The following is a 23324-nucleotide window of genomic DNA, read 5'->3' as shown; positions in this document are numbered from 1 at the left end:
GCTTTTTGCAAACTCTGTTGGCCCTCCAGATCCACTGAATGCTGTCTGTGATGTTTCATGAACAGAACAGTCTCCAACGCTGCAGTGGAACCAAACAGTTCCATCTTTCGCCTTCTCTGTGGATCCAGGTGTTCATGCTCAAATCAGCAACTTTTTAGTTTTTGCTACAAGGGGGGTTGCCATGCTTTGTATCTTCCTCCTCGTCTGATGTAGCCTCTGTGTTTGAACTGTCCTGCTCAATCACATACTTGACCGCCCGTCTCCTGGTGCATCTTTGGAGGGGAAGATTTACTGGTGCAAGAGCAGTCACATCCTCATCACTTGAAGAATCGATGACAACGTTTTCATTCTGAAATACAAAGTCGCCCACATTTCCACCATCAGATTCACAGTCCGACATGCTCTATAGCATTGCTAAGGCCTCCTGAGCACTGATCCTTCTTGATTGCATTGGTTGTGACATTGTAAAATCTGGGGTCTGTGTGAAAGGCATCCCCTATTTATGGTTGAACTCTAAGCTCAGTGAGAGTTCAAAGGGAGAAGGCTGGTGCTGAAGTGAAACTGCCTTCAAGTGTTAACTGGCACATTCCAAAGAAACAATAGGCTGCTTTTCTCTGCTGAAACCTGTGTCAGCCTCCATAAGTTATTACATGTGTTGGCTATATAAACCACACGAGGACTCAACAAAGGGAGTAAGTAAGTAAGGTTTATTTATATAGCACCTTTCAAGATAGAAATCACAAAGTGCTTCACATAAGAACAGAGAAATTAAAAACAGCAGAAACATAAAACCATAAAAACTAGGTAAAAGCCAGCCTATACAAAAGGGTCTTTAGCTTCACTTTAAATGTTTCAACAGAGTCCACGGAGCGTAGGTCCAAAGCAATGCATTCCACATTTTAGGTGCCACCACCTCGAAAGCACAGTCTCCCCTGGTCTTCAGTCTTGTCCTAGGCACAACCAATAGGCCCAGGTCCGAAGACCTGAGGAGGAGGAGGAGGTTGGTCACATGCTAAACTTTGGGGGGATTTTCACTGTAGACTCAAATTTGCTCTCTTGGCCTTTTTGTGTTAAATTCCACTGGATGCTAGTGTGAGCTCGGCCCTCTGACCTTTACACAGCCTCATCAGCCTACTGCTGGACCGACATCCAGATGTGGTACACATTAATATGGGTGATTTTAATCATGTGGAATTAAACTCAGTGCTCCCCAGATTTCATCAACATGTAAATGTGCCACAAGAGAGAATACACTGGACAAAGTTTACACCAACATTAAGTGATGCTACAGGGCCGGACCTGCTCCACATATAGGACAGTCAGACCACATCTCTCTGCAACTCAAACCTGCACATACCCCCCTCCGGAAACCCACCCCCACCACCATTAAGACGGTGAAAAGATGGCCAGACGGGGCTTCAACAGCACCGACTGAGACATCTTTGAGGATGAGGATGTGGACGTGTTTACAGACACTGTACTGTGTTACATTAAGAACTGTATAGATATGCTCACAGTGCAGAAACACAACTGGGTCAGAAACCCTGGATGACCAAGGAGGTGAAGCAGCTGCTGAAGGAGAGGAACTCCACCTTCAGAGCTGGTGATAGGGCTCTCTACAGCACAGCCCACGACAACCTGGAGAGAGGCATCAGGAAGGCCATGGGGGACTTCAGGAGGAGCATCCACGACCACCTGGACACCAACAACAGCAGGCAGGCATGGATGGAGGTCCAGCACCTCATCAACTACAAACCCGGCATCAGAGCTGCTGAAGGTGACACCACACTAGTGAAAGAGCTAAATCTTTTCTTTACTCTTTGAGTAAAGTAACTTCGAGCCTGTGACACCAGGAGCAGCCACGTCACTGCCAGCCGCCGGGAGTAACTTGACGGTGGGGGAGCACGAGGTGAGGCGCACGCTGAGGGGTGTCAACCCAAGAACGGGGTCCGACGGCATCTCCAAATGGGTGCTGACAGACTGTGCAGACCAGCTTGCTGGGATTTTTACCAAAATCTTCACCCGGTCCCTGACACTGACAGGCTGGTTAGGTAGGAAACAAATGCGAGGCTCACAGACACAGCTCTGGTACAAAAACGCTTTAGTAAAGAGGAATGCAATGGTCGGTACACGGGAAGGCAGTCCAACAAACACAGCAGCAGTACAATGATCATCAGGCTAAGTGAGGTCAGAACAAACGGGCAGGAGGTTGAGTAGAATAGAATAGAATAATTCTTTATTGTCCACCGATGTGGAAAATTGTCTTCGGCTCACCAGCACAAAAAAGACAAAAAAAAAACAGTCATAAAACATTCATACAAACACACGAATAAAACAAAAATAAGATACATAAAATACATGGAAGTAAAAGAGGAAATAGAATAAGACCTAGTAAGATAAATAAAACGTACAGTAAGATCTAATAAAATCAAATAAAACAGAAGTAAAGCAGTTCAGGTTTTATTTGTGGAGTGGTCACTTTTTTGAGTTCATTATGGTGACGGCATTTGGTATAAAAGATTTTTTGAAAGAACCTTTGGCCAGAGGAGCTCTGTAGCGCCTCCCAGACTTCAAGAGCTCAAACTGACAGGACAGAGGATGAGAGCTGTCTGCCAGGACTCTCTCAGCTTTCCTCCTCATCCTGTCAGTGTAAATGTGGGCCAGAGTCTTCTGGGGTTTTCCCACAATTTTCCCCGACATTTTTACAATTCTATTACATTTACAACTCAAGTGACCAAACACAAAGATTAAATGTTAAAATACTCTCAATATGTGCAGAATATACAAGCTCTAAAATCTGTGGATTAACACCAAGACAACTCAATCTTCTGAGAAGACTGGGTCGCTGTGAACATTTCTTAAAGATAAAATCAGTGTTTTCAAAGAAGCTCAAGTGACTATCAAGAACTGTACCAAGATATTTAAAAGTTTCAACTGTTTCAACAAGCTGGCCATCGAGTGAAACTGGCTGCACGGTCAGTTCTTGCTTTGTGTGAAAAACAAGCTCCTTTGTCTTAGACACATTGATTTCCAGCTGGCTGTCGAGACACCAAGCTTCAAGACCTTAATGTGAGCGAGATAGGAGGCTTCACCAGAGGAGTCACACTTCTGTAGCAGGACGACCAGGGCCATGTCATCCACGTATTTAATCAGTTTAAAGTTTGTGTCATTAACTGCAAATTCGTTTGTAAAAAGAGAGAAGAGCAGAGGTGAAAGAACGCTACCCTGTGGGCAGCCAGTGCTTATGATGAGCTCTCCTGACAGAATGTTGTTAGCACAAACCCGAGTGTATGCTTTAGCAAGTGAAACCTGCTTTGAGATCATGTCCAGCAAGATCAATCTGGCATCATCAGTACCTCTGTCCCTCTTATAGGCAAACTGCAGAGGGTCTAGTTCACGTCAGGACGTCAACTAAAACTCTCTCCATAGTTTTACATAATATGGAGGTTATGGCAATGGGCCGAAAATCTTCAGGTTTGCTTGCCCCTGGCTTTTTTGGTATAGGCCTTATTATGGAGAATTTCCAAGATTTGGGCACTCCTGTGACAAGAAGGGAATTAAACAATCTGGAAAAGACTCCTTTTAATTGAGGAGCACAGTCTTTGAGTAGACGGGCTTTCAGGCCATCTGGGCCAGTGGCTTTGTTTGGCTTCAGTTTAGAAAGACTTTTAGCCACGTCATCCTCAGTGATAGCTGTGGGAGCTCCTGCTGGAAGATTTTATTCCTGTTTATCATCCACTTTATCAAATCTACAGAAGAAACGGTTTAACTCATCAACAAAACACTGATTAATGGTTGTAAGAGCATCACATTTCTTACTGGATTTGCCCATCAGTGTATTTAGACCTTCCCAGGCTTGTTTTATATTGCCACTGAAAAATTTACTTTCTACTTTATTCTTGTACTCAATTTTTGCCTTAAATATATTCCCTCTCAGCTGTCTCCTTTCTTCCTGCATTAATTCCACATTACCAGAGCAGAAGGCTGCCTTCTTTTCATTAAGACAGATTTTCAATTGTTTGGACACCCAGGGTTTGTTATTTGGGAATATTTTCACAGTTTTAGTCTCTGACACGTTATCCTCACAGAACTTAATATAAGACGTGATGGTGTCAGTGAGTTCGTCTCCATCCAGACAGGATTCAAAGAAAATGTCCCAGTTTGTTTCATCAAAACAGTCTCTGAGTTGCTCTTTGCTTTCCTCGGGCCACACCTGTACCTGCTTATTAACTGTTTTAATTCTTTTGACCACAGCTTTGTATTTAGGCAAAAGATGAATCACATTGTGGTCAGATTTTCCAAGAGGCGGTCTGCATACCGCTTTATAAGCCTCTGGGATGTTGCCATAGCAACGGTCAAGCGTGCGATGCAGACGTGTAGGACAGTCTACATACTGCTGTAGAGTGGGCAGGTGGTCAGACAGACTGCAGGAGTTAAAGTCACCCAGAATGAAAACGGGCTGGTCAGCAGAGCGGCTGAGTGCATTATTATAGCTCTCTGCTATTCTCTCTCCTGCTGCGTCGTCATCTGGACCGGACACGTATACGAGAATGACAGTGATCTGTCCGAACTCCCGCGGAAGATAAAAGGGTCTAAAAGATACAGTCAGTATCTCATAGTCAGGTGTGCATACTTGCTCTCGTATGCTGTATTGAGTGGCCCAGCTGTTATCCACAAACAAACACAGACCCCCTCCGTTTATATCAGCACCTTATCTTTCGTTGCACTTGTTATAATGGTAATAAAGAATCTGTACTGATCTACTGTATTTAAGATGAAAACAGCTCTAGATTGTTTATTTACACTGAAACAAAAGAAGCTGTGGAAACTCCACCATCAGCATCATTTTTGGATCAGATTCCATTTTTCTAATTTCTCTGATGTTGGTCCCATACTTTGGTCCAGAAACATCATTCCATCTAGTGATCTCAGAGGATGAAGCTTTAACTAATGGACTGTTTACTTTTCAGTATGTCAAAAAGCAGACACATGCAGCATTGTACATACAGTCTTCTCATTGGTTTGGAAGATCTCTGCGGCCTCCTCCTGTGAGCACTTCTCCTCGTAACATTCCCTCTCCAGGTTGCCTGGAAGCATCTCTTCTAGGAAGTAGGAGTTGGCACGACGCCCCCTGGAGGAGTGGAGGAGCTGACCTGCTGACGCCTGCTCCAGGAAGACTGCCGGCAGATAAAATAAAGATATGATGGAACTGATACTCTAACATTTTATATCCTGTTTTTACTTTTGGCACATTTTGTCAAAAAATTATTTCATTTTGATCATCCTATTCGAGGATTTTCTTGTAACAGATCTCTGGGCCAGCAGCTGGAGTACTCAGTAATGAGGTACATGTATGCATACTGGATGAGACTCAGAACATCATGTCACACTGCTGCAGGACTAAAACCGATGTTCCCTCACAGTGTTTGTCATCATCCAGGTCTCCTGAAGTCTGTGCTCATTGAACATAAAGACATTATAGTGGAACACAAGGATTCTCCAGAGAGACATCCAGACATCACATTAGTGTCCCACTTCTACAAGCACCACTTTGCGTGAAGACATGGACCTTCATTCTCTTGCAAAGATATCTACATCACCAACCACCTCTGACCTTTGACCTCACAACTCCATAAGATCTTCCCAGGCATCTCTGGATCTTAAAGGCCAAGGACTCAGAGACATGAAGGTCACTGCTGAGATCAGTGAATGTCTCTACAAGTTCAACACTTTCACCGCCACATACAGAGACAATTCTGATGGACAAGTCTAGGAAGACACTGAAAGCCTGGATCTTAGTCTTGATCAGGACTATCACAAACCCATACACTCATTCCTCACTCCGTTTCAAAAGAGGTGCTGCAGACTTCCGGTACAGCATTTAAGTAGTTTAGAAAGTGTATTCGCTCACTCAGCTGCATTTTTTTTTTGCCTCACAAACCTCAAATTTTTTGTTTGCATTCCCAGTTTTATTTTTGTTTTTAATATTTACTAGTTTGTAATCACCTGCAAAACGTCAAAGTCTAAAAGTAAGTCTGAACAAGACAAAGAAACTTCACCGCTTGCTGCACCTGTAACTATGGCGGAGATTTGCCTTCTGATGGAAGACCACAGAGCTGGGCTGTCTGCCTTTCTTTGAAAATTTGTCGTCCAAGCTGGACAGAGTCCAGTCTGCAGTGTGTGACCACAGTTCATGCATTAATTCTCTTGAATCCACATACACTGATTTTTGATCAGTGTTTGGACCAGCGCAAGGCCAAAAACTCTGCACTCCGAAAAGACAACAAGTGGTTAAAATCCAAGATGGCAGACCTGTAGGGACGGAGCAGATGCCAGAATGTTCTAACTGTGGGTTTACCTGAAGCTACTGAGGGTCCGCATCCTTCTGTTCTTAGCCAAATCTATTGATCAAATGATTTCCTTATTTATATGGGGAGGTAAAAACCTCTTAGTACAAAATTGATGGCTCAGTGGAGGTCTGTCTTTACCTAATTTGATAGTTTATTATCAAGCACCTAGCATTCAAAAATACATTTACTGGTTAATAGACCCTCATAGAGATCCTTTGGAGTGAGCAGGCCTCTGCTTAAGACCTTCTATGACTCTGTTGTAGCCTCTGCTCTCCTCTATGCTGTCGTCTGTTGGGCCCCGGGCAGCACAGACCAGCAGAGAAAGAGACTGAATAAGCTGGTCAGGAAGTCCAGCTCTGTCCTGGGCTGTCCTCTGGACTCTCTGGAGGAGGTGGCTGAGAGGAGGGTATTAGCTAAGTTCAAATCCATCATGGACAGCTCCTCTCACCCTCTGCACCGGACTGTAGTGGAGCTGAGCAGCTCGTTCAGTGACAGACTGAGGCACCCTCAGTGCAAGAAGGAACGATACCGCAGGTCGATCCTCCCTGCTGCTGTCAAACTGTACAATAACACTGTGAAATAACCACATGCAATAATATATCCACAAATCTTCTTCTTGTGTTTTGGCTGTTCCTGTTATGGGTTGCCACAGCAGATCAATCATTTCCATTTCACCCTGTCCTCTGTATCTTCCTCTGTCACACCAACCACCTGCATGTCCTCCCTCAGCACATCCATAAACCTCCTCTTTGGCCTCCCTCTTCTCCTCCTACCTGGTGGCTCCATCCTCATCATCCTTCTCCCTATATACCCTGGGTCCCTCCTCTGCACATGTCCAAACCATCTCAATCTCGCCTCTCTGACTTTGTCTCCAAACCATCCCACCTGAGCTGTCCCTCTGATACAGTAGTGTTCAGAATAATAGTAGTGCTATGTGACTAAAAAGATTAATCCAGGTTTTGAGTATATTTCTTATTGTTACATGGGAAACAAGGTACCAGTAGATTCAGTAGATTCTCACAAATCCACCAAGACCAAGCATTCATGATATGCACACTCTTAAGGCTATGAAATTGGGCTATTAGTAAAAAATGATGGCAGATGCAGCCTGTGAGCTGTTGCCAGCAACCTCCATCTTGCTTAGTGTTATTACGCTTCATCAGGCATTAGATTGAATAGAAGTTGATGATACACTGACTTGAACTTGGGCTAAAGTGATCTGAAAATGCTGTTTTGTGCAGAGCCTGCAACATGTTTCAAAAAAGCTGGGACAGTGGTATGTTTACCACTGTGTTACATCAACTTTCCTTCTAACAACACTCAATAAGCGTTTGGGAACTGAGGACACTAATTGTTGAAGCTTTGTAGGTGGAATTCTTTCCCATTCTTGCTTGATGTACGACTTCAGTTGTTCAACAGTCCGGGGTCTCTGTTGTCGTATTTTGCACTTCATAATGCGCCACACATCAATGGGCGACAGGTCTGGACTGCAGGCAGGCCAGTCTAGTACCCGCACTCTTTTACTACGAAGCCACGCTGTTGTAACATGTGTAGAATTGAGGTTGTAAAAGATGAACCTAAAACCACAGTGATCCAAATTCAATTCAATTTATTTTCATTTATATAGCATTAAGTCACAACAAAGTTGCCTCAAGGTGTTTCAAACAAGTAAGGTCTAACCTTACCAACCCCCAGAGCAACAACACAGGCGACAGTTGACAGATTGCCTTACGTCAGTGAGAAGTTGGAAATCTCGTAACTTCCTACTTTTAAATTCTGATAAGACTGAAGTGATGGTTCTTGGTCCAGCGAGGTATCGGCATCAGTATGATCAGCTAGTGCTTAGCTTAGGATCATGTGTTATACATCATACGGATAAAGTGAGGAATCTTGGGGTAATTTTTGATCCTAAATTGCCTTTTGACCTCCACATTAGAAATATTACGAGGCCTGCTTTCTTCCACCTGTGAAAAATAGGGAAGATTCGTCCCATCCTGTCAATGGCTGATGTTGAGACAGTGACCCATGCATTTGTCTCTTCTAGATTGGACTGCTGCAATGTTCTATTTTCTGGTTTACCGCACTCCAAGACTAGGGCTCTCCAATTGGTTCAAATTGCTGCTGCCAGAGTTTTGACACGAAGCAGAAAGTTTGACCACATTACACCCATTTTGGTGTCTCTTCACTGGCTTCCTGTCCCAGTGAGATCAGATTTTAAGGTTCTGTTATTAGTTTATAAAATTGTTCATGGACTTGCACCTCCTTATCTGGCTGACCTGGTAAGCCCCTATGTACCAGCTCGGGCCCTGCGTTCTCAGGGTGCAGGACTTTTATGTGTTCCCAGCACACATACGGCAGTCAGATACTGTGGAGACTTTATATCATGTTGAAAGACTCATTTGTTTTCCCTGTTTTATCATTAGTGTTATGTGTTTTTATTCTTGTATTCTGGTTTTGTCTTTTTTATTGTGTTTTTAAAATTTTAATTCTGTTTTTTTCTGTTTTTATTATGTTGTGTGAAGCACCTTGAGACAATCTCATTGTGAACTGGCACTATATAAATTAATAAATTTGAATTTGAAATTTGACAGTGGTAAGGAAAAACTTGAAGAAACCTCAAGCAGACCAGACTCAAAGGGGTGACCCTCTGCTTGGGCCATGATACAGACACAATTGCCAGTACAAAGATACAGGAAATTTTGGGAAATTTGGCTGGTGCACAGGACGGGAGGCCTGCAGAAGTAGACACCCACTCCCATCTCTGGATGGAGCTGCACCTCAAACAGAGAGAAAAAACAGAATCAGGCATCAGAAAGAGAAGAAATACAGTATAATTTATCAGCATTAAGCAACAAGAAAACAGAAGAAATACTAAGGTGATCGCCGGCCACTAGCCCTAAACTTCACTAAAAGACCCAGAATTTAGATAAAGTTGAGGCCGCGGCATGCTCCGTTTACTAATGACCCACAAACTTCTCATTCACCCTAGGGACACAAAGTAGTCCTGCACCTTGAAAAAGCAGAGCCAGGGCCGGTACATAAGGTTTAATTATGTCAGCTAGGTAGGGAGGTGCCAGTCCGTGAACAATTTTATAGACTAGTAGCAGAACCTTAAAATCTGATCTCAATGGGACAGGAAGCCAGTGAAGAGATGCCAAAATGGGTGTAATGTAGTCAAACTTTCTGCTTCCTGTCAAAAGTCTGGCTGCAGCATTTTGAACCAATTGGAGACCCCTAATGCTGGACTGCAGTAAACCAGAAAATAGAACATTGCAGTAGTCCAATCTAGGAGAGATAAATGCATGAATCAGGGTCTCAGCATCAGCCACAGACAGGATGGGACAAATCTTCACTATATTTCGCAGGTGGAAGAAAGCAGTCCTAGTAATATTTATAATGTGGAGGTCAAAGGACAACATAGGATCAAAAATTACCCCAAGGTTCCTCACTTTGCTTCCTGTCCCTGTGAGATCAGATTTTAAGGTGGATTGCTGCAGAGATGGTTGCCCTTCTGGAAGGTTCTCCTCTCTCCACAGAGGAATGCTGGTGCTCTTACAGAGTGACCATCATGTTCTTGGTCACCTCTCTGACTAAGGTCCTTCTCCCCTGATCCCTCAGTTTAGATGGGTGTCCAGCTCTCGGAAGAGTCCTGGTGGATCTGAACTTCTTCCATTTACAGATGCAGTGTTGTATAGTAACGAAGTAAAAATACTTCACTACTGTACTTAAGTACATTTTGGGAGACTTTGTACTTTTGTACCTTTTTGTAGTTTTTTTAAATTCAGCTTACTTTCACTGTTACTTCACTACATTTCCAACATTAATTGCATACTTCTACTCTGATACATTTTATATTTGCCATGCTGTTACTCGTTACAAAAAAAAACAACACACACACGAAAAAAGTGTTTTCACCCAGAGACACCACTGATTACTAGTGACTGCAATGAAGTCAGGTCGATTTGTCATGAGTCATGTCCAGTAGGCTTTTTTGCAGTTGTGCACTTGGGGGGTGTTTGTCAGGAAAATGATCATTTCTCTACATTGATTACAGACCTGCAGCGGGTCTGTAATCAACTTTTCTGCAGTGCAGCTTTGCTTTGAACCTTGAGCCAATCGAAGCAGTGATTCGCAGGTCGAAGCAGTGCTTCGATCTACGATTCGTGGATTTTATTTCACTTTATCCTAATTTTTTCCTGCTAAAACCCTGAAGAGCATATGTCTGTGAGTAATATTTAATATTTTTATGTTAAACTGACCTGTTATGGTCTTCTGAAACAGTTGATAGATGTATTTTATAACTTAAAAACGGGACCGATGCTAACGCGTTAGCGTGTCTATGGCGTTTTCAATGTTAAAGTTAGCATTAAGCTGTTTGCATCAGCACGTTTGTGTTGATTTGTTTTCTGTATAATTAATGGCTCAGCGTTCGTTGTCGTAAAAGAGTCAAATTGTAAGTAAGTCCCTTCGGCTGCTCCCTTGTTTGCACTCGGGATCACCACAACAAATCCAAGGTGGATCTGCATGTTGAACTGGCACAGGTTTTACACCGGATGCCCTTCCTGACGCAACTCCACATTACATGGAGAAATGTGACAGGGGTGGGATTTGAACCTGGAACCTTCTGAAGTGAAACCAAGCACATTAACCACTTGGCCACCACCCCTGTAAAAGAGTCAAATTGTAATTTTTTAAATGTATTTTTATTCATATATTAATAATAGCAACAACAATAATAGTCTACATAATAGACAATAATAGTCAATAATAATAGACTAATAATGTTACAATTTTAGAGAAAGAGACAAAAAGAACCTAATGAAACAAAACACAACAGAAAAGATAAAACCATGGAACAATGAAAATAAATAAATACATACAGAAATAAATAACTGTTTCCTGTGAACACCTAGTGAGTAGCCTACTCTCGTTTAGGTTTTGAAACCTTGTTTCTGAACCGTTTTTGTGTGATGTGCACAATTTTCAGTATTTTGACTAATACTACCAGTCATTTACAAGACTAGATAAACTTTGTAATATAAAAAAATCAGTCCGTTTTTGATTATTAACATTTACTTGTACTTTTACTTTCAGTACTTGAGTACATTCAGTTGTACATTACTTGTCATACTAAAGTACAATAAATACTAGATACTTTAAGACTTTTACTTGAGTAGCATTTCAATCAGTGACTTGAACTTCTACCAAAATCATTTTTTAAATGGGTATCTGTACTTTTACTTAAGTGTGACTTTCCGGTACTTTATACAACACTGTACAGATGATGGAGGTCACTGTGTTCATTGGAACCTTCAAAGCAGCAGAAATGTTTCTGTTCCCTTCCCCAGATTTGTGCCTCAACACAATCCTGTCTCAGAGGTCTACAGACAAGTCATTTGACTTCATGCTTGGTTTGTGCTCTGACTGTCAACTGTGGGACCTTATATGTAGACAGGTGTGTGTCTTTCCAAATCATGTCCAATCAACTGAATTTACCCCAGGTGGACTCCAATTAAGCTGTAGAAACATCTCAAGGATGATCAGTGGAAACAGGAGACATCTGAGCTCAACTTTGAGCTTCATGGCAAAGACTGTGAATACTTATGAACATGTAATTTCTTAGTTAAGAAATTACATCTCAGAATTTCTTAGTTTTCTCATTTTTAAAACAAATAGTTGAGGAATTATTTCTGAGATTTATAATTGTATGTTAGATGTTTGTGATCAATCAACTCAAGGAGCTGAGATTTCAATTCAGTGAGGGTTGATGGGAGAAGGTTGTGAATGGCATACACACGGTGTCGTCTTACTCTTATTCATTTCAAGGTAACACACAGGGTCCACTTCTCAAAATCAAGAGTATCCCAGATTTTTCCAGAGACAGAAGACAATGCTCTGTCGGTGTCATTTGAGCCAATATTTTTTTCTTGTCTAAAACTATGTTTTGCTCGAGCTACTTCACCATATTATCTGGTATATTGGACGTTCCTTTACATCTTTGTCCTTTGATAGTTATCTTTGGTGCTCCAAATGAGACCATGTGCAGTTAGAGATTTGATTTGACGTCATTTTTTATTAAATTAATTTTATTAGTAAACGGGGCGTGCCGCTGCCTCAACTTTACCTAAATTCTGGATCTTTTAGTGAAGTTTAGGGATAGTGGCCGGCAATCACTTTAGTATTTCTTCTGTTTTTCTTCTTGTTTAATGCTGACAAATTATACTGTATTTGTCTTTCTGATGCCTGATTCTGTTTTTTCTCTCTGTTTAAGGTGCAGCTCCATCCAGAGATGGGTGTGGTATTTGTGCTGGAGACGCTCCTGTCCTGTGCACCAACAACATTTCCTGCTTGAGGTTTCTTCCTCAAATCATCAGAGGGAGTTTTTTCTTACCACCGCCTCCTGTGTTCTTGCTCTGGGGGTTGGTAAGGTTAGACCTTACTTGTGTGAAGCACCTTGAGGCAGCTTTGTTGTGATTTGGTGCAATATAAATGAAAATAAATTGAAAAAACTGTATCCAGTTTACCTCATTTCTAGCCAAACGTTGTTTGCTCCTACTATGGAAATCTCCTCACCCACCAATTATTTCACTCCTGCTTAGAGACACTATGTTCTTGCTCAAGCAGGAGAAAATTAAATATACACTGAGAAGATCTACACACAAGTTGTTCACATATGGGAGACATTTTTGACAACCTCACCAGACAGAATAACTTCAGTATTTACACACAGATTTATTGGCCTCTATGAAACGATGCTATGTAGATACACACTCAATTTTATGAACTGGGATGGATGGGTTCTTTTGTTTCCCCCTCTCCTTTTTATTTATTCTAAAGAATAAATTCTTTTTTCCTCTTTTCTACTCAATGTTTGTATTCAATTCATTTGTTTTTACTATGTTTATACATTGAACAAAAATATAAATGCAGCACTTTTGTTTTTGCTCCCATTTTTCATGAGCTCTACTATGCAAAGTGAAAGACAAACATCAACAACATCCAGAAACGCCGCCGCCTTCTCTGGGCCTGAGCTCATTTGAAATGGACAGACGCAAAGTGGAAAAGTGTGCTGTGGTCTGATGAGTCCACATTTCAAATTGTTTTTGGAAATCATGGACGTTGTGTCCTCTGGACAAAACAGGAAAAAGACCATCCAGATTGTTACCAGTGCAAAGTTCAAAAGCCAGCATCTGTGATGGTATGGGGGTGTGTTAGTGCCCATGACATGGACAACTTACACATCTGTGACGGCACCATCAATGCTGAAAGGTACATCCAGGTTTTGGAGCAACACATGCTGCCATCCAAGCAACGTCTTTTTCAGGGACGTCCCTGCTTATTTCAGCAAGACAATACCAAGACACATTCTGCTCGTGTTACAACAGCGTGGCTTCATAGTAAAAGAGTGCGGGTACTAGACTGGCCTGCCTGCAGTTCAGACCTGTCACCCATTGAAAATGTGTGACGCATTATGAAGCACAAAATACGACAACGGAGACCCCGGACTGTTGAACAACTGAAGTCGTACATCAAGCAAGAATGGGAAAGAATTCCACCTACAAAGCTTCAACAATTAGTGTCTTCAGTTCCCAAACGCTTATCGAGTGTTGTTAGAAGGAAAGGTGATGTAACACAGTGGGAAACATACCACTGTCCCAGCTTTTTAGAAATGTGTTGCAGGCATCCATTTCAAAATGAGCAAATATTTACACAAAAACAAAGTCTATCAGTTTGAACATTAAATATCTTGTCTTTGTGGTGTATTCAACTGAATATAGATTGAAGAGGATTTGAAAATCATTGTATTCTGTTTTTATTTACATTTTACACAACGTCCCAACTTCATTGGAATTGGGGTTGTACACCAAAAACCTATTTCCCTCAAATGTTGTTCACAAATGAGGTGGGCTTCATAGATAATTGGCAAAGCTTCTGGGGAAAACCTGGTCTTGTTAGGAGAGACGGCATCCATCCCACTTTGGATGGAGCAGCTCTCATTTCTAGAAATCTGGCTAATTTTCTTAAATCCTCCAAACCGTGACTATCCAGGGTTGGGACCAGGAAGCAGAGTTGTAGTCTTACACACCTCTCTGCAGCTTCTCTCCCCCTGCCATCCCCTCATTACCCCATCCCCGTAGAGACGGTGCCTGCTTCCAGACCACCAATAACCAGCAAAAATCTATTTAAGCATAAAAATTCAAAAAGAAAAAATAATATAGCACCTTCAACTGCACCACAGACTAAAACAGTTAAATGTGGTCTATTAAACATTAGGTCTCTCTCTTCTAAGTCCCTGTTAGTAAATGATATAATAATTGATCAACATATTGATTTATTCTGCCTAACAGAAACCTGGTTACAGCAGGATGAATATGTTAGTTTAAATGAGTCAACACCCCCGAGTCACACTAACTGTCAGAATGCTCGTAGCACGGGCCGGGGCGGAGGATTAGCAGCAATCTTCCATTCCAGCTTATTAATTAATCAAAAACCCAGACAGAGCTTTAATTCATTTGAAAGCTTGTCTCTTAGTCTTGTCCATCCAAATTGGAAGTCCCAAAAACCAGTTTTATTTGTTATTATCTATCGTCCACCTGGTCGTTACTGTGAGTTTCTCTGTGAATTTTCAGACCTTTTGTCTGACTTAGTGCTTAGCTCAGATAAGATAATTATAGTGGGCGATTTTAACATCCACACAGATGCTGAGAATGACAGCCTCAACACTGCATTTAATCTATTATTAGACTCTATTGGCTTTGCTCAAAAAGTAAATGAGTCCACCCACCACTTTAATCATATCTTAGATCTTGTTCTGACTTATGGTATGGAAATAGAAGACTTAACAGTATTCCCTGAAAACTCCCTTCTGTCTGATCATTTCTTAATAACATTTACATTTACCCTGATGGACTACCCAGCAGTAGGGAATAAGTTTCATTACACTAGAAGTCTTTCAGAAAGCGCTGTAACTAGGTTTAAGGATATGATTCCTTCTTTATGTTCTCTAATGCCATATAACAACACAGTGCAGAGTAGCTACCTAAACTCTGTAAGTGAGATAGAGTATCTCGTCAATAGTTTTACATCCTCATTGAAGACAACTTTGGATGCTGTAGCTCCTCTGAAAAAGAGAGCTTTAAATCAGAAGTGTCTGACTCCATGGTATAACTCTCAAACTCGTAGCTTAAAGCAGATAACCCGTAAGTTGGAGAGGAAATGGCGTCTCACTAATTTAGAAGATCTTCACTTAGCCTGGAAAAAGAGTCTGTTGCTCTATAAAAAAGCCCTCCGTAAAGCTAGGACATCTTTCTACTCATCACTAATTGAAGAAAATAAGAACAACCCCAGGTTTCTTTTCAGCACTGTAGCCAGGCTGACAAAGAGTCAGAGCTCTATTGAGCTGAGTATTCCATTATCTTTAACTAGTAATGAGTTCATGACTTTCTTTGCTAACAAAATTTTAACTATTAGAGAAAAAATTACTCATAACCATCCCAAAGACGTATCGTTATCTTTGGCTGCTTTCAGTGATGCCGGTATTTGGTTAGACTCTTTCTCTCCGATTGTTCTGTCTGAGTTATTTTCATTAGTTACTTCACCCAAACCATCAACATGTTTATTAGACCCCATTCCTACCAGGCTGCTCAAGGAAGCCCTACCATTATTTAATGCTTCGATCTTAAATATGATCAATCTATCTTTGTTAGTTGGCTATGTACCACAGGCTTTTAAGGTGGCAGTAATTAAACCATTACTTAAAAAGCCATCACTTGACCCAGCTATCTTAGCTAATTATAGGCCAATCTCCAACCTTCCTTTTCTCTCAAAAATTCTTGAAAGGGTAGTTGTAAAACAGCTAACTGATCATCTGCAGAGGAATGGTCTATTTGAAGAGTTTCAGTCAGGTTTTAGAATTCATCATAGTACAGAAACAGCATTAGTGAAGGTTACAAATGATCTTCTTATGGCCTCGGACAGTGGACTCATCTCTGTGCTTGTTCTGTTAGACCTCAGTGCTGCTTTTGATACTGTTGACCATAAAATTTTATTACAGAGATTAGAGCATGCCATAGGTATTAAAGGCACTGCGCTGCGGTGGTTTGAATCATATTTGTCTAATAGATTACAATTTGTTCATGTAAATGGGGAATCTTCTTCACAGACTAAAGTTAATTATGGAGTTCCACAAGGTTCTGTGCTAGGACCAATTTTATTCACTTTATATATGCTTCCCTTAGGCAGTATTATTAGACGGTATTGCTTAAATTTTCATTGTTACGCAGATGATACCCAGCTTTATCTATCCATGAAGCCAGAGGACACACACCAATTAGCTAAACTGCAGGATTGTCTTACAGACATAAAGACATGGATGACCTCTAATTTCCTGCTTTTAAACTCAGATAAAACTGAAGTTATTGTACTTGGCCCCACAAATCTTAGAAACATGGTGTCTAACCAGATCCTTACTCTGGATGGCATTACCCTGACCTCTAGTAATACTGTGAGAAATCTTGGAGTCATTTTTGATCAGGATATGTCATTCAAAGCGCATATTAAACAAATATGTAGGACTGCTTTTTTGCATTTACGCAATATCTCTAAAATCAGAAAGGTCTTGTCTCAGAGTGATGCTGAAAAACTAATTCATGCATTTATTTCCTCTAGGCTGGACTATTGTAATTCATTATTATCAGGTTGTCCTAAAAGTTCCCTAAAAAGCCTTCAGTTAATTCAAAATGCTGCAGCTAGAGTGCTGACGGGGACTAGAAGGAGAGAGCATATCTCACCCATATTGGCCTCTCTTCATTGGCTTCCTGTTAATTCTAGAATAGAATTTAAAATTCTTCTTCTTACTTATAAGGTTTTGAATAATCAGGTCCCATCTTATCTTAGGGACCTCGTAGTACCATATCACCCCAATAGAGCGCTTCGCTCTCAGACTGCAGGCTTACTTGTAGTTCCTAGGGTTTGTAAGAGTAGAATGGGAGGCAGAGCCTTCAGCTTTCAGGCTCCTCTCCTGTGGAACCAGCTCCCAATTCGGATCAGGGAGACAGACACCCTCTCTACTTTTAAGATTAGGCTTAAAACTTTCCTTTTTGCTAAAGCTTATAGTTAGGGCTGGATCAGGTGACCCTGAACCATCCCTTAGTTATGCTGCTATAGACGTAGACTGCTGGGGGGTTCCCATGATGCACTGTTTCTTTCTCTTTTTGCTCTGTATGCACCACTCTGCATTTAATCATTAGTGATCGATCTCTGCTCCCCTCCACAGCATATCTTTTTCCTGGTTCTCTCCCTCAGCCCCAACCAGTCCCAGCAGAAGACTGCCCCTCCCTGAGCCTGGTTCTGCTGGAGGTTTCTTCCTGTTAAAAGGGAGTTTTTCCTTCCCACTGTAGCCAAGTGCTTGCTCACAGGGGGTTGTTTTGACCGTTGGGGTTTTACATCATTATTGTATGGCCTTACCTTACAATATAAAGCGCCTTGGGGCAACTGTTTGTTGTGATTTGGCGCTATATAAAAAAAAAATTGATTGATTGATTGATTGACAAATCTGTCTAAATATGTGTTAGTGAGCACTTCTTTGCTGAGATAATCCATCCCACCTCACAGGTGTGGCATATCAAGATGCTGATTATTAGACAGCATGATTATTGCACAGGTGTGCCTTAGGCTGGCCACAATAAAAGGCCACTCTGAAATGTGCAGTTTCAGAGTGGCATTGGGGTTGGGGGAAACCTTACCCATTGCTTGCTAGTGAGGGGAATGTTAAGGGTCACTCGTGGATGGGGGGGTAAGCGCCACAGGTCAGGGGAAGAGATTGTCAGTTTTCAATAATTAAGTCATTTTTAAATGCTACCATTTTCTTTAAAGAGTCGCAACACTTCAATAGGAAGAGTCGTTGGAATGAGCTGTGAATCAGACTCACCTGCACTCAGTGTGAGCTCAAAGCAGATCAACAGCAAGTAGAGCACTACCAACATGTCTGTGGAGGAACAACAAAAGTCAATCAACTTTTAAACTACAATCACTTAATCTTTGTCACAATAGAAACATTTAAAGTCTCAGCATCTTTTTGTGAGGTAATCAAATATCAGTATTGACTGGTACTGTGGCAGGTCCACCAGGCCAAGGAGGAGGTCTCCAGAAGTGGTGACAGGCTCCTGTACAAGGCAGCCAGAAACAAAGAGGAGCTACTCTGACAGGGTGAAAATCCAATTCTCAGCCAGTGATATTACAACAGTGTGGAGAGGTCTTCAGCACACCACCAACTACAGGAGACCATCTCCCACCCTGACTGGAAAACCCCTGACTGGCTGAGGAGCTAAACATATTTTACACCAGGTTTAAGAGAGAGAGACCCTCTCTCACACCCCAACAACAATGGACTACCTGCCCCCTGGACACCTGTTTTCACCTCCCTTCTGCAACCCCACCCACACTAACAATTTCAATTAAATTGATTTCATTCATATTGTGCCAAATCACAACAAAGCTGCCTCAAGGGGCATCACACAAGTAAGGTCTAATGATTTGTGAAAAGGATGATTGCCAGCAGTTTCGCAGACAAAAGATCAAGAGGGTGTCTCTCCTTCATGTCTGAGAGCCTGTGCTGATCAGTTATCTTCACCCAGATTTTCAACAGGTCTCTGGAGCTGTGTGAGGAGCCCTCTTGCTTCAAACACTTCACTATTATCCCGGCAGGGGCGTCCAACTGGGGGGATAAAGGGTACTATGTACCCAGGGCCCAGAGCATGGGGGGCCCACAAAAAACTGACATTAAATACATTTTTTGTGTTGCATGTTATTAATGTCCATACAATTCATGTTGTAAAAGAATATAATTAGAATGAACGTATAAATGTTGTAAAACATATTTCTGCTCTAACAATAATACTGAAAGATCTCTGAGGGCCCTTCCACCCCCTGCACAGTTGTACAATGGTTTAGTCCAGGTGCAGAGGTGGCACACGCTCACAAACACACACACACACACACACACCAAATGGGATCTGACAGAAAGAGGAGGTGTTTAGTAGAGCTGAAACAACTAATCGAGTTAATCGAATAAAATCGATTATTAAAATAGTTGTCAACTAATTTAGTCATCGATTAGTTGCTAAATAACTTTGTTTTACCGCAAACGTTTCATTTCTTCCATATAATCAACTGAGCTTTGCTTTGAATCTTGAACCATTGAAGCAGTGCTTCAATCTGCTGCGTCATTGGTTCTTTGTTTTATTTCGCTTTATCTTAATTTTCCCCACTAAAACCCTAAAGAGCACATGTCTGTGAGGAATATTTACCTTTTTTATGTTAAACTGACCTGTTATGGCGTTCTGAAACAGTTGATAGATGTATTTTATGCTAATGCAGATGCTAACATGTTAGCATGTCTACGGCATTTTCAATGTTAAAGTTAGCATTAAGCTGCTGGCATTTTAGCATGTTTGTGCATTTGTTTTCTGTATAATAATTAATGGCTCAGCATTTGTTGTCATAAAAGAGTCAAATGTATTAAATACTATTAAATACTTTTTATTTATTTTTATTTATATATTAATAATAATAGCAACAATAATAATAGTAATAATAACTAATAATACTACAATATAATTTTAGAGAAACAGAAAAGAACCTGATAAACGAAAGCACAACAGAAAATATAAAACCAACTAACAATGAACATAAATAAATAAATATAGAAATAAATAAGTGTTTCCTGTGAACACCTAGTGACTCTTAGAACCTCCACTTCATCCCTGTTTTATTTAAGTTTAATGATCATTTGTTTCGGTCAAACCACATCTAAGCTGTGTTTTTACACAAGAAAAAAATAAAATGCAGTAAACTGCACATTTGTGTCTTTTTTCATGAAAATATCTTATTAAATATAACATATTACACTTTAGTCAGGCCTTTAAAATACTTTTGTGGACTGTTGCTGTAATATGTTGTCAGTGGTTGCAATAGTTGCTGTAGGCATCTAAAAATGCTCATAATCGGGTAAAACCTGATGGAAATCTCTCTGTGGTGTGTCGGTGATGTACAACCCCTGGCAAAAATTATGGAATCACCGGCCTCGGAGGATGTTCATTCAGTTGTTTAATTTTGTAGAAAAAAAGCAGATCACAGACATGACACAAAACTAAAGCAATTTCAAATGGCAACTTTCTGGCTTTAAGAAAAACTATAAGAAATCAAGAAAAAAAGATTGTGGCAGTCAGTAACGGTTACTTTTTTAGACCAAGCAGAGGGAAAAAATATGGAATCACTCAATTCTGAGGAAAAAATTATGGAATCACCCTGTAAATTTTCATCCCCAAAACTAACACCTGCATCATATCAGATCTGCTCATTAGTCTGCATCTCAAAAGGAGTGATCACACGTTGGAGAGCTGTTGCACCAAGTGGACTGACATGAATCATGGCTCCAACACGAGAGATGTCAATTGAAACAAAGGAGAGGATTATCAAACTCTTAAAAGAGAGTAAATCATCACGCAATGTTGCAAAAGATGTTGGTTGTTCACAGTCAGCTGTGTCTAAACTCTGGACCAAATACAAACAACATGAGAAGGTTGTTAAAGGCAAACATACTGGTAGACCAAGGAAGACATCAAAGCGTCAAGACAGAAAACTTAAAGCAATATGTCTCAAAAATCAAAAAATGCACAACAAAACAAATGAGGAACGAATGGGAGGAAACTGGAGTCAACGTCTGTGACCGAACTGTAAGAAACCGCCTAAAGGAAATGGGATTTACATACAGAAAAGCTAAATGAAAGCCATCAACACCTAAACAGAAAAAAACAAGGATACAATGGGCTAAAGAAAAGCAATTGTGGACTGTGGATGACTGGATGAAAGTCATATTCAGTGATGAATCTGGAATCTGCATTGGGCAAGGTGATGATGCTGGAACTTTTGTTTGCTGCCGTTCCAGTGAGATTTATAAAGATGACTGCCTCAAGAGAACATGTAAATTTCCACAGTCATTGATGATATGGGGCTGCATGTCAAGTAAAGGCACTGGGGAGATGGCCGTCATTACATCATCAATAAATGCACAAGTTTACGTTGATATTTTAAGGATATGATTCCTTCTTTATGTTCTCTAATGCCATATACCAACACAGTGCAGAGTAGCTACCTAAACTCTGTAAGGGAGATAGAGTATCTCGTCAATAGTTTTACATCCTCATTGAAGACAACTTTGGATGCTGTAGCTCCTCTGAAAAAGAGAGCTTTAAATCAGAAGTGTCTGACTCCGTGGTATAACTCACAAACTCGTAGCTTAAAGCAGATAACCCGTAAGTTGGAGAGGAAATGGCGTCTCACTAATTTAGAAGATCTTCACTTAGCCTGGAAAAAGAGTCTGTTGCTCTATAAAAAAGCCCTCCGTAAAGCTAGGACATCTTTCTACTCATCACTAATTGAAGAAAATAAGAACAACCCCAGGTTTCTTTTCAGCACTGTAGCCAGGCTGACAAAGAGTCAGAGCTCTATTGAGCTGAGTATTCCATTAACTTTAACTAGTAATGACTTCATGACTTTCTTTGCTAACAAAATTTTAACTATTAGAGAAAAAATTACTCATAACCATCCCAAAGACGTATCGTTATCTTTGGCTGCTTTCAGTGATGCCGGTATTTGGTTAGACTCTTTCTCTCCGATTGTTCTGTCTGAGTTATTTTCATTAGTTACTTCATCCAAACCATCAACATGTTTATTAGACCCCATTCCTACCAGGCTGCTCAAGGAAGCCCTACCATTATTTAATGCTTCGATCTTAAATATGATCAATCTATCTTTGTTAGTTGGCTATGTACCACAGGCTTTTAAGGTGTCAGTAATTAAACCATTACTTAAAAAGCCATCACTTGACCCAGCTATCTTAGCTAATTATAGGCCAATCTCCAACCTTCCTTTTCTCTCAAAAATTCTTGAAAGGGTAGTTGTAAAACAGCTAACTGATCATCTGCAGAGGAATGGTCTATTTGAAGAGTTTCAGTCAGGTTTTAGAATTCATCATAGTACAGAAACAGCATTAGTGAAGGTTACAAATGATCTTCTTATGGCCTCGGACAGTGGACTCATCTCTGTGCTTGTTCTGTTAGACCTCAGTGCTGCTTTTGATACTGTTGACCATAAAATTTTATTACAGAGATTAGAGCATGCCATAGGTATTAAAGGCACTGTGCTGCGGTGGTTTGAATCATATTTGTCTAATAGATTACAATTTGTTCATGTAAATGGGGAATCTTCTTCACAGACTAATCACAGATTAATTATGGAGTTCCACAAGGTTCTGTGCTAGGACCAATTTTATTCACTTTATACATGCTTCCCTTAGGCAGTATTATTAGACGGTATTGCTTAAATTTTCATTGTTACGCAGATGATACCCAGCTTTATCTATCCATGAAGCCAGAGGACACACACCAATTAGCTAAACTGCAGGATTGTCTTACAGACATAAAGACATGGATGACCTCTAATTTCCTGCTTTTAAACTCAGATAAAACTGAAGTTATTGTACTTGGCCCCACAAATCTTAGAAACATGGTGTCTAACCAGATCCTTACTCTGGATGGCATTACCCTGACCTCTAGTAATACTGTGAGAAATCTTGGAGTCATTTTTGATCAGGATATGTCATTCAAAGCGCATATTAAACAAATATGTAGGACTGCTTTTTTGCATTTACGCAATATCTCTAAAATCAGAAAGGTCTTGTCTCAGAGTGATGCTGAAAAACTAATTCATGCATTTATTTCCTCTAGGCTGGACTATTGTAATTCATTATTATCAGGTTGTCCTAAAAGTTCCCTAAAAAGCCTTCAGTTAATTCAAAATGCTGCAGCTAGAGTACTGACGGGGACTAGAAGGAGAGAGCATATCTCACCCATATTGGCCTCTCTTCATTGGCTTCCTGTTAATTCTAGAATAGAATTTAAAATTCTTCTTCTT

At 40.7% G+C, this 23324-nt stretch overlaps 1 protein-coding gene across 1 annotated transcript in view; it reads right to left on the bottom strand.

Annotated features, from left to right (window-relative positions):
- Positions 1-18388, bottom strand: part of LOC117509347 (coagulation factor VII) — a 146568-nt gene extending 128180 nt beyond the window's left edge. The window contains exons 1-2 of the mRNA XM_034169017.1: positions 18280-18388; positions 5008-5177 (exon numbers count right to left, since the gene is read on the bottom strand). Of these exons, the coding sequence (XP_034024908.1) occupies positions 5008-5177; positions 18280-18334 (225 nt within the window). The 5' untranslated portion in view covers positions 18335-18388. The remainder of the gene's footprint in view (positions 1-5007; positions 5178-18279) is intronic.
- Between the last annotated feature and the right edge of the window lie 4936 nt (positions 18389-23324).

The sequence above is a fragment of the Thalassophryne amazonica genome, chromosome 4, assembly GCF_902500255.1.
Source record: "Thalassophryne amazonica chromosome 4, fThaAma1.1, whole genome shotgun sequence".
Classification (NCBI taxonomy): Eukaryota; Metazoa; Chordata; class Actinopteri; order Batrachoidiformes; family Batrachoididae; genus Thalassophryne; species Thalassophryne amazonica.
This window is presented reverse-complemented; position numbering and strand designations above follow the sequence as displayed.